Source organism: Podarcis vaucheri, assembly GCF_965113315.1.
Source record: "Podarcis vaucheri genome assembly, chromosome: 14".
Classification (NCBI taxonomy): Eukaryota; Metazoa; Chordata; class Lepidosauria; order Squamata; family Lacertidae; genus Podarcis; species Podarcis vaucheri.
The window spans coordinates 1,309,208-1,321,372 of NC_138752.1; the positions used below are offsets into that span (position 1 = coordinate 1,309,208).

A 12,165-nucleotide genomic window follows, 5' to 3' on the forward strand; every position below is an offset into this window, starting at 1 on the left:
CAATTACCCGGATATTTGTTGGATGTCAAACTCAGCCAAGAGCATAAGGTCAAATAGATTCCTCACTGGCCTTGCAGACAACTTCATTGTCCAGAAAGTGGGAGAAGCAACAAGAGGAACAGCCATTTTAGATCTGGTCCTAACCAATGTTGATGACCTGGTTAGTGGGGTAGAAGTGGAAGGATCATTAGGCGCGAGTGACCATGCTCTTCTGAAGTTTACTATACAGCGGAAAGGAGCAGCCAAGCATACTAGGACTCAATTTCTTGACTTTAAGAAAGCCGACTTCATAAAACTTAGGGAAGTGCTGGGTGAGATCCCATGGACAGGAATACTAAAAGGAAAGGGAGTTCATGATGGCTGGGAGTTTGTTAAGAGGGAGATAGTAAAAGCACAACATCAGGCAATACCAATGAGACGGAAACATGGAAGGTGCCTAAAGAAGCCAGGGTGGCTATCTAAAGAACTTTTAACTGAGTTAAGATTTAAAAAGGATGTGTACAAAAAATGGAAAAGGGGGGAAACCACCAAAGAGGAATTCAAACAAATAGCCAGCACGTGTAGACACAAAATCAGAAAAGCTAAAGCACAGAATGAACTCAGGCTTGCTAGAGAGGTTAAAAGCAACAAAAAAGGCTTTTATGGGTATGTTCGTAGCAAAAGGAAGAACAAAGAAACAGTGGGATCACTCAGAGGAGAAGATGGTGAAATGCAAACAGGGGACACAGAAAGGGCTGAACTCCTCAATGCCTTCTTTGCCTCAGTCTTCTCCGATAAAGAAAACAATGCCCGACCTGAAGAATTTGGAGCAAATGATTCAGCAAAGGAAACACAGCCCAGAATAACTAAGGAGGTAGTACAAGAATACTTGGCTAGTTTAGATGTATTCAAGTCTCCAGGGCAAGATGAACTGCATCCAAGAGTATTAAAAGAACTGGCAGATGTGATCTCAGAACCACTGGCAGTCATCTTTACCAACGACTTGGATGATGGACTCAAGGGCATCCTGATCAAATTTGCAGATGACACCAAACTGGGAGGGGTGGCTAACACCCCAGAGGACAGGATCACACTTCAAAACGACCTTGACAAATTGGAGAACTGGGCAAAAACAAACAAGATGAATTTTAACAGGGAGAAATGTAAAGTATTGCACTTGGGCAAAAAAAATGAGAGGCACAAATACAAGATGGGGGACACCTGGCTTGAGAGCAGTACATGTGAAAAGGATCTAGGAGTCTTGGATGACCACAAACTTGACATGAGCCAACAGTGTGACGCGGCAGCTAAAAAAGCCAATGCAATTCTGGGCTGCATCAATAGGAGTATAGCATCTAGATCAAGGGAAGTAATAGTGCCACTGTATTCTGCTCTGGTCAGACCTCACCTGGAGTACTGTGTCCAGTTTTGGGCACCACAATTCAAGAAGGACACTGACAAACTGGAACGTGTCCAGAGGAGGGCAACCAAAATGGTCAAAAGCCTGGAAACGATGCTTATGATGAACGGCTAAGGGAGCTGGGCATGTTTAGCCTGGAGAAGAGGAGGTTAAGGGGTGATATGATAGCCATGTTCAAATATATAAAAGGATGTCACATAGAGGAGGGAGAAAGGTTGTTTTCTGCTGCTCCAGAGAAGCGGACACGGAGCAATGGATCTAAACTACAAGAAAGAAGATTCCACCTAAACATTAGGAAGAACTTCCTGACAGTAAGAGCTGTTCGACAGTGGAATTTGCTGCCAAGGAGTGTGGTGGAGTGTGGTGGAGTCTCCTTCTTTGGAGGTCTTTAAGCAGAGGCTTGACAACCATATGTCAGGAGTGCTCTGATGGTGTTTCCTGCTTGGCAGGGGGTTGGACTCGATGGCCCTTGTGGTCTCTTCCAACTCTATGATTCTATGATTCTATGATTCCCTGCCTGAGCTGCTTCAGGTAGTGGCCCATGTTCTCATGGATACACCTAGTTTGGTTGTCCTAGGGGGTTTGAACATCCATGCCGACACGACCTTACAAGGGGCCGCTCGGGACTTCGTGGAAAGCATGGCCTCCATGGGGCTGTCCCTGAATAAGTTTGGTCCAACTCATAGTCACGGACATGCCTTAGACCTGGTGTTCACCTCTAGTGAAGTGGGTGATCTGACACTAAGTAAAAGTGAAACAAAAGAAGTGCCATGGTCAGATCACTTCCTGGTGCAACTGGACTTCTCCGCGACCCTTCCCCTCTGCAGGGAGGTGGGACCAATTCGGATGGTCCGCCCCCACCACTTAATGGATCCAAATGGTTTCCAGAGAGTGGCAGGGGATGCTTTATCCCATGTTGATGGCCTTTCAGCTAATTCCCTGGTGGCCCGCTGGAATGCGGAGTTAACCAGGGCTATTGACTGTCTGGCTCTGAAGCGCCCTCTCCGATTGCATGGAGCCTGGACAGCCCCATGGTTTTATTCGGAGCTGAGGGTGATGAAACAATCGCTGAGACGGCTAGAGCATCAGTGGCAGAAAACTCATTACGAATCTGACCAGACACAGGTTAGAGCTCAAAGTCGAGCCTACCAAGTGGCGATAGCAACGGCAAAGAAGACTTTCTTCACCGCCTCTATTGCATCTGCAGAAGATAGTAGCAGGAGACTCTTTCAGGTGGTCCACAATTTAACGGAACCACCTTTACCACCGGGGCCTTGTAAAGACCCCAAGATCTCCTGCAACGATTTTGCAAAATTTTTTTGCAGATAAAATCACTCATATTCGGAAGGAGCTAGACACCACTGTGGGAGCAGGGCTGGGGCGGGAGAGTGCTAGAGTCTGGTCAAGTTGTATGGAATCAATTTCAATCTGTTACCCCTGAGGATGTGGACAGGCTGCTCGGACGCGTGAAACCAATCACCTGTCTCCTTGGCTAATAAAAGCAAGCCAGGAAGGGCTGGGCGATGGGCTCTGCGGGATGGTGAATGTTTCCCTCTGTGAGGGAACATTCCCAGATCCGCTGAAAGAGGCGGTCATTAAACCGCTTCTTAAAAAACCATCTTTAGACCCGGCCAGTATGGCCAACTATCGCCCAGTCTCAAATCTTCCATTCTTGGGCAAGGTGATTGAGCGGGTGGTTGCTGAACAACTCCAGGCACGCCTGGAGGATGCGGACCATTTGGATCCCTTCCAGTCGGGATTCAGGCCTCATCATGGGACTGAAACTGCCTTGGTCGCGCAGGTTGATGATCTCCAGCGAGCTAGGGACAAAGGTGAGAGTTGTTTCCTAGTTCTGCTGGATCTCTCAGTGGCCTTTGATACAATCGACCATAACATCCTTCTGGACTGTCTAGAGGGGCTGGGAGCTGGGGGCACTGTTATATAGTGGTGGGGGGGGATGAGTGTTCAGACCCCTGGGCCCTCACTTGTGGGGTGCCTCAGGGTTCCGTCCTCTCCCCCATGCTTTTTAACATCTATATGAAGCCACTGGGAGAGATCATCAGGGGGTTTGGACTGGGTGTCCATCAGTATGCGGATGATACCCAGCTCTACCTCTCTTTTAAATCAAAACCAGTGAAGGCAGTGAAGGTCCTGTGTGAGTGCCTGGAGGTGATTGGAGGATGGATGGTGGCTAATGGATTGAGGTTGAATCCTGACAAGAAAGAAGTACTGTTTTGGGGGGACAGGGGGCGGGCGGGTGTGGAGGACTCCCTGGTCCTGAATAGGGTAACTGGGCCCCTGAAGGACCAGGTGCGCAGCCTGGGAGTCATTTTGGACTCACAGCTGTCCATGGAGGCACAGGTCAATTCTGTATCCAGGGCAGCTGTCTACCAGCTCCATCTGGTACGCAGGCTGAGACCCTACCTGCCCATGGACTTCCTCGCCAGAGTGGTGCATGCTCTGGTTATCCCCCGCTTGGACTACTGCAATGCGCTCTACGTGGGGCTACCTTTGAAGGTGACCCGGAAACTACAACTAATCCAGAATGCAGCAACTAGACTGGTGACTGGGAGTGGCCGCTGGGACCACATAACACCGGTCTTGAAAGACCTACATTGGCTCCCAGTACGTTTCCGAGCACAATTCAAAGTGTTGGTGTTGACCTTTAAAGCCCCAAATGGCCTCGGCCCGGTATACCTGAAGGAGCGGTCCACCCCCATTGTTCTGCCCGGATGCTGACGTCCAGCGCCGAGAGCCTTCTGGCAGTTCCCTCATTGCGAGAAGCAAAGCTACAGGGAACCAGGCAGAGGGCCTTCTCGGTAGTGGCGCCCACCCTGTGGAACGCCCTCCCATCAGATGTCAAAGAGATAAACAACTACCTGACATTCAGAAGACATCTTAAGGCAGCCCTATTCAGGGAAGTTTTTAATGTGTGACATCTTAGTGTATTTTTGGTCTTTGGAAGCCGCCCAGAGTGGCTGGGGAAACCCAGCCAGATGGGCGGGGTACAAATAAATAGTAGTAGTAGTAATAAGAATAATAATAATTTACATGGCTCAGCTTCCCCGCCTAACAGCTGGTGTGCTTGTAGCGCAGCAGCAGCCACAGCGGCCCTTTTCCTGCACATCCTCCAGCCGACTCCAGAGCTTCAACTCCAGTTGTGTGGAGAGAGAGAGCAGGGGAGAGAGCTGGAGAGCAGGGTTAAAATGGGTGTTTGGAGGCTTTTTAGAGGGTGCTCCCCACTTTATGTGGTTTCCTTTATGTGCATGGGGGCCCAGAATGCACCCCCCCACATAAGTGGTGGGGGGGACACTTGTACTTTAAAATGGATTTTGAATAAATGTGCAATTGCTGGTTGGTCATGAATTCAGAACAATGCTTATTATAGGTAAGGGGGAGGGACACTGGGGATAAGTTGTGGAACCAAAGGCGGGGGTGGCCCCTAAAAGTTTGGGAACCCCTGATAAAAGCCAAGCCTGCTGGGCGGGAGTTGGGTACATAAGCAGTGGCTCTTGTCAATAGATTGCTGGGGACAGGAGGAATGCAGGGGGCCCAACCCGCAGAGAGTGTCCTTGGCCCAGGAAATCCTATGTACATGGCTGCTTGGAAGGAGCAGGGTCTCTTCCCTCCTTCTGCCTGCGTCATCCCTAGAAAGCACCGGTCGAGCAGATTTTCCCTTGCCCTGCTCCTTTCCAAGGGAAAACCTGCTCTTTGGTGACAGATTGGAACAAAGGGCAATCCAGGGAAGTTGCTGTTTGCTCTGACTGAGCGCCAAAGAGTGGTTTTCCCTGAGGGAGGCCATGGGTGGTAGCTGGGGAGCAGTGGAACAAGAGGGGGTTTGGAGAAGCCCCAGGGCTGCGCTCCTGAGTCAGCCTGGTCACTAGCAGCTCAGGTGGCCCCATGGCTGAGAGTCTTTTCCCAGCTCTTCCGGGTTCACTAGCTATGGGGCTTTTTTTTGGAACAAGGATTTAAAATGCAATAAATTCACATATGTTTCATCTCCCCCCCCCCTTCAAATGTTGCACAGATCCAGAATTGTTTACCACACTTGAAGGCCATTGTGATGTACAGGGGGCCCTTGGCTGAGAAGCATCCCAATTTGTACACGGTATGATGAGCAAGGAACCACAAACCATACAAGAAATTCTGCTTATTTCTGCTTATCTGATTCATTTTGTCTCTTCTTCCTTGTTGCTGGAATGCCTCAAAAACAATGAAAAATGCCTCCAGGAGTGCAAGTTGTTAAAAATAGTAAAGAACAGCTTTTCTTTGGAATACATTGTGCATGCAGAATAGTTGGTGAGCTTGTTATCCTGCAAGCAGAATATTCCAGTGACTGTTTTCAGTGAGTCTCTTTCTTCCTTTAGAGCAAGGATGGGAGAACCTCTCTCAAGCCAAGGGCCGCATTCTCTTCTGGGCAGCCCGGCAGGGGCCACACATGAACTTGACACACATTTGCAGTTCAAGGGCACTTTCCAGGCAGGCCAGGGCACCAAGAAGGCAGGCGAGAGGGAAGCCCAAGAGCCAGGGAGCAGCCTAAAGGGCTGCATCCAGCCTCTGGGCTGCAGGTTCCCATGCCGGCTATACCAGCATTCTGCATGAATTCCCTGAAGCCTCTGAGCCCTGGGGCTCACTTCCCCTTGGCTCTTCAGATGCAGCCCAGGCTTTTCAAATGGCGGCATCAAATGTCTGTGGAAACGAAACTTTACCCTGATGCAGAAGCTTGCCAAGAAATCCGCAGCCAGGCGGCTTGGGAGCAGAAGGATTAGCGCTTCATGGGATGACAGGGATCACTTGGCCAGGATGAGGGCATTATGAAGCGTCACCAGGGAAGGAGAACTAATCCTTGACCCATAACCAGAGGGATGGCACCTGCCCAGCAAGCGCAGAGGGCAGAAAAGGACGTTGGCTCATGGAGACTCGCCACAACAAGGAACGTGGATGCAGGAATCTTTAGCTCAAACATCCATTCTTTATCATCATGTAGCTATGCCTTAGACTTGGCAAACAATTTGGTGTAGATAAGGGCAGCTTCAGATCAGCCCCTATCACTGACTTCAGTTAGATTAACTCTCCAGTAAGCGTCTGCTTACACATTATACATTTAAAGCACCTCACCCCCAGAATCCCGGGAACTGTAGTTTGTTAAGAGTGCTGGGAACTGTAGCTCTGTGAGGGGTAAGCTGCCATTACCATTTGAGTGTGTTTGCAGCAAGTGTCTTTAGTACAGGGGTCACCAACCTAAGGCCCATGGCCCGGAAGCGACCCGTGGAGGTTGTTTGACTGGCCCATGAGCTGCTCCCAAACTGAGCTGCCTGCTCACGCTGCGCTAAACCGGCATGGCGCGGGGACTCACTTCCATGGCACTGGGAATTGTGTCTGCGTACGTGCAGATGCCAAAAATTGCATCTGCGCAGACGCAGAGCCCGAAAATTGCGGGTGCGCGTGTGCAATCCAGCCCGCAGAGAAATCTCCATGGGACTGATCTGGCCCAGGCAAGATAAACCTTGCTGACCCCTGTATTAGCTGATTCACATGTACTTGTACGTTGGGGGAATTTAGTAAGTGTAACAAAGATCAGAGTTTTTTATTTCCCTCTGGTAAACAGGCTATCAGGAAACAGAAGTTCAGCAATATTCACTGATTTATTTAGTGCACATGCGCCCTGCAAAAAGGCTCCCAAAGCAGAACACGACAGTCCCGACCCTCAGGCTTATGAGAGCCCATCTGCTCCTGAATTCCAGGTGGTGCTTATAAGAATTGCCACACAACTCCAAAATTTAGCTATTTAATTTGCTTGTTTTACTCTTCCCTCCTCTTCCCCTTTTTCTTTTGTGTCGTGTTTGGTTTTGCTTTCTTTTATAGATTGTAAGACAGCAGGGAGGGACTGTCTTGCTTTTATTATTATATGAACTGTTCTGGAAGTCACGTGGCTGAAGGGCAGGGTAAAAATGCTTTATATAAATGATGTTAAATAAGCAATGTCTCTCCTTCCTGTTCTATTGCAGATGGATGAATTTATGGAGTTGGGCAATGAGGTCCAGGATGGAGAGCTGGATGCTCTAATTGAGTCCCAAAAGCCAAATCAATGTTGCGTTCTGATCTACACATCCGGAACGACGGGGAAACCCAAAGGGGTGATGCTTAACCATGACAATGTGTGTATTCCAGGCACCCGCCTCTCCATGGGCTGGCCCATGGCAGGAAAGTGCAGTTTAGTCTTTAGCTTCAAATAGGCAGTACCTGGTCGTGGGAATGCTTGGAAGTGACTTGCCTTAAGAACACAACAGGACAGGAAAAAATGTTTCTTAAACTCTAAGCAAGAGAGCAGAACAATCCATGGGGTTTGCTGGGACATCTCTCAAAAGCCTGCCTCCAGAATGTCAAAAAATTCACCCAAACCAGAACGGTTCAGGCCATGGCAGCTGCAGGTAGGGCTGGGAATGAACCCATTTGAAATCATGGAGAGCTGCTCCCAGTCAGTGCAGAAGATCCAGTGGTGTGAGTCTGCATAAGGCTATATTCCACATGATTTGCACACTGAACCTCCCAGGGTTCAGTTGCTGGCTCCTCCAGCTGGAAGAATAAGCAGACAGCAGGTGATGGAGAAGACTCACTCCCCCAGGCCCTAGAGAGCTGCTGCCTGCCAGAGTCTACCGTGCTGGGCTAGATAGACAATAGGCTACCTCTTCCTGTTTCCCTGACAGTGGATGCAAAGTTGGTGACTCCAGTTTCTCTACATGATTTCTATTCTGGCTGATCGACCTGCTCCTGACAGCTGTCAGCGGAGAGGTTATTTATAATGTCACCCTCAGCCTGGAAAAATCCCTTGCCCACATGTGTGGGCTGATGCCCTCTTTATTAAAGTATGTTTCCCTCTGCCTGTGATTAAATTCGGAGCCACAGCATCACAGGATGATGCAGAAAAGCATATTTAGATGCGCAAGAGACACCAAAGCCTTGGACTCAGAAGAAAGCTTTCTCTGCCACCAGCTCTTGCACCTGCTTGATCTCAGCCTTTGCCCATTGCCCTTCTCCTCACATGCCACAAAGCTTCCCAGTCTTACTCCGTTCCTAGTCAAAGTGCTGTGGTCAGAGTGCCGACTGGCGCTGGTCACAGGACACAAGCTCTTCCCCTACTGAAACAGCTTCACTTTCTGAAGTTTGGGCCCAAGAACCTAAGAAGAGGCTGGCTGCTGGCTGCGGCCCATCTAGCCCAGCCTCTTGTCCCCCAGCCAGATGCCCCCAAGGGCAGCCTGCAAGCAGCACTGGAGCAGAAGAGCCCCTCCCCTCCCGCTGCCTCCGACTGTGGACTTGGAGAGCCCTTTCCTCCATGAATTTGTCTAATCTTCTTCATCTCTCTATACACATCTGCCCGGGGGCTAAGCTCCTCAGGGAGCACCTTCTCTGGGTCCTGACGACATCAGAAGCCTTTTCTGTGGTGGCCCCCAGGTTGTGGAATTCCCTCCCAAGAGAGGTCAGACAGGCTCCCTCTGTCTATACTTCTGCTGGGAGGTTAGGAGCTTCCTGTTCAGGCAGATGATGCTGAGCACTGGGCAGCTGCCACTGCAAACTGAACTTTAATGCTGATTTTAAATGTGCTTTTATGTATTTTAACCATTGTTTTAAACTAGGGTTTACTTTGTATTTTATAATGATGTTTTAAAATGTTGTAAGCCACCTTGAATCCCAACCTGGGATTCTCCCAAATCCTTGGAGAGCTGCTGCCCTTCAGAGTCAACATTACTAGGCTAAATGGACTAATGGACCACGTAGCATTTCAAGAAGTGCCAATTGGTGAACACAAATTTGAAGTGGGCCAAAATCCCCCCTCCCGTCCCCTCTGATCAGATCAGATCAGAACTTTATTAGCAAAGCCAACAGGCCACAGCTATACAAGAATTAGAAATAAAATAAAATAAAATAAACATAAAGATGGGATAAAAACAAACAAAAGGAGGTCCGTCAGGTGAACACGTCTGTCACTCAGATGGTGGCCCTTAATTTCACAGCTCTCTCGATGAACCTTGCGACCTTCTCAGTTGTCTGACTGTCCGTATCAGATAAGAGAGAGAACAGTATGATGTCTTGTGGACGGCCAGGGTTGGGGAGGATGAGTGGAGTAATAATCTCATTCCTTAGGTCTCTATAAAGGGGGCAGGATAGAAGGACGTGGGACACTGTTTCCGTGTTACCATCTCTGCATGGGCAGAGTCGATTTTCAAATGGAGTCTTTTGGTAACGACCTTCGAGTACGGCAGAGGGAAGAACTCTGATCATGGAGCGACAATTCCCAGAGTTCTCTGGGGAAAGGGATTGATTGCTAAACCACTCTGAAAACTGTAGCCCCCTGGACCAACTCCCACTCCCAGAATTATTTGGGGCAAGCCATGAACTGCTTCAAGTGGACTCAGTGTTTTCCATGCATGGTGTGAATGTGACCTTGGTCTTTGCTGATGGAGGGCTCCTCGTTGTCAAAGGACATCTGCTCCATTATCTAACACCTCTGTATTTTTCTGCACAGATAACCTGGACTTCAGCCCATGCCAGCCGGGCTGGGGACATGCAGCCGGCTGAAATCCAGCAGGAGACCATCGTCAGCTACCTTCCTCTCAGCCACATTGCAGCCCAGATTTATGACCTCTGGACTGGAATCAAGTGGGGAGAACAGGTCTACTTTGCAGAGCCAGATGCCTTAAAGGTCTCTGTACAAAAAAAATGTAAAAAATAAAAATGCCCCAGTTATTTTTCACTCTTCAAAACTGTCAAGTTGAACTTGGTGTTTTTCAGTGAGATGATGCAGAAGACCCTTTAAAGCTTTGGAAACCCCTCTGGGAAACAATAAGAAGCAGACTATATGGGGAACAAACAGTTAATTTACTGCCTTTGGGGGTGATTAAACCCTTCAACACCCTTTAAGTGTAAAGTCAGACTAGTGATCAGGATGGTTAAAGTATCATTGACTGCAGATATATTTCTTTATTCTAACTGTCCCTTTCTGGACAAAGAGTCTGTAGATTTTGAAAGAACTACAGAACTCAGGCTGAGCCGAAAGGGAGCACTTTTTGAGAATGTCTTTGGTAGCCACAAAAAACCTTCCCCTCTTTTCAACAATGGGGTCTTCTCTGAAATGAAGCTTCACCCATTCCAAGTGAGGGCAATTCCTGTCTAGGAATGATTGCCTTCACTCTCAAGTGGCTTTGTTTGACCTCAGAAATATCAACAATATGTAGCCAAATAGGAGTAGCTAGCTAGTGTCAGGCTATATTGTGTTGTCTATGCAATTTCTGGTTGTCTGTGGTCTCTGCTTTCCAATTTTGCCATCCATTCTTGGTCTTCTTAGGGGGGCTTGGTGGGTACCCTGAAAGAGGCGCTGCCCACCTCACATATGGGAGTTCCCCGGGTGTGGGAGAAGATCATGGAAAAGATCAAAGATGCCTCTTCTCAATCTGGATTTGTGAAGAAGAAAATCCTCTCTTGGGCCATGTCGGTCAGCTTGGAACAAAACCTGAGTGCCTCTTATAGGTATGTCATACAGATCTGGCCAGCAGGAGATTCAGCAGAGATTAGCACCAGGGACTCCTAGTCCTTAAAAACAAGCTCAGGGTAGACTTCCATTTTTCCAGGTTAAAAAGGTCAGGTGGTTTTTGTAGGTGACAAAAGACTCAGCTGAAACTTTCAGCTTTCATGTCATTTTAGAACAAGCTAAAAACCAGCCAAGTTCATCAGAGTTAGAGTGCAAGAGACCCTTTACAAGTTGCATGGAACCAGGCAGAGGGCCTTCTCGGTAGTGGTGCCCTCTCCATGGAACGTCCTCCCATTAGATTTCAAGGAAATAAACAAAGATCTGATTTTCCATAGACGTCTGAAGGCAGTCCTATAACGTGAAGTTCTTAATTTTTGAAGTATTGTTGTGCTCTTTTATATTCTGTTTGGCGCTGTCCAATGTGGCTGTGGCAGCCCAGTCAGATGTGTGGGGTATAAAAAACAAATTATTATTAGAAATAGAAATAGCGCTGAATGAGACAAATACCAGGTGGAAATGGGGGGAAAGGCCTTCTTCTTTCCCTTCATTCCAGCCTTGCAAAAGGCACTCCAAGAGAATGTGAGGCAAGGCCATTGAAGGGGGTGGAGGTGTGGTAATGTTAAAGATAGTAGGAAAGAATATATTGAATAAGTATTACCCTTCCTTCACTCACGCTAGTAAGTGATGTAGCAGAGCAGATTCCACTCAATATAGCTGGAAGCTAGTTTGTAGATTCGTTTGAGTCTCTTAGTTAAGATTATTTCCTGGTGTCCCCTTTAATCCCTCCTAAAAGAATAAAGACACAGGAGTCTTTCTGAGTAAACTAACAAAAAGTTTACTCACATTTCAGTTCACGATTTGATCCCTGAAAGGCAGACTTTTCTTAACAGTTATACAAAGAAAGTGTGAGTTCATCTCATATGTAAACTGAACTCATGTGCTGCTGGCTGAGAGCCAGCAGACAGCAAAATTACATTAAGAGAACAAAATGGCTGCAGGAGACCAGCATGACAGCAAAAGAGAGAAGCAAGACAACAGAAAGACAAAACCAGACTGAGAAAATGGCTGCGTGACTCAGCTCTTTTGTGGAGTCAGCCAGAGCCATGCCCATCTCCCAGGTCACATGCAGGGGGAGGATGCTCCAGACCAGAGGAACAGGAAGTTACACTGACCGGATGTCCCCCTGCCTGTGCCCACGCTAGGGAAATAAGGAATGTTGCATTTGACTGCACCAGTGGAT

At 48.2% G+C, this 12,165-nt stretch overlaps 1 protein-coding gene across 4 annotated transcripts in view; it reads left to right on the plus strand.

Moving 5' to 3' along the window:
• Window positions 1-12,165, plus strand: part of ACSBG1 (acyl-CoA synthetase bubblegum family member 1) — a 37,368-nt gene that overhangs the window by 17,133 nt on the left and 8,070 nt on the right. For all 4 annotated transcript variants that reach the window (XM_082198058.1, XM_082198060.1, XM_082198059.1 and 1 more), the window contains 4 exons: window positions 5,427-5,507; window positions 7,408-7,557; window positions 9,924-10,100; window positions 10,743-10,924. In XM_082198058.1, the coding sequence (XP_082054184.1) occupies window positions 5,427-5,507; window positions 7,408-7,557; window positions 9,924-10,100; window positions 10,743-10,924 (590 nt within the window). The remainder of the gene's footprint in view (window positions 1-5,426; window positions 5,508-7,407; window positions 7,558-9,923; window positions 10,101-10,742; window positions 10,925-12,165) is intronic.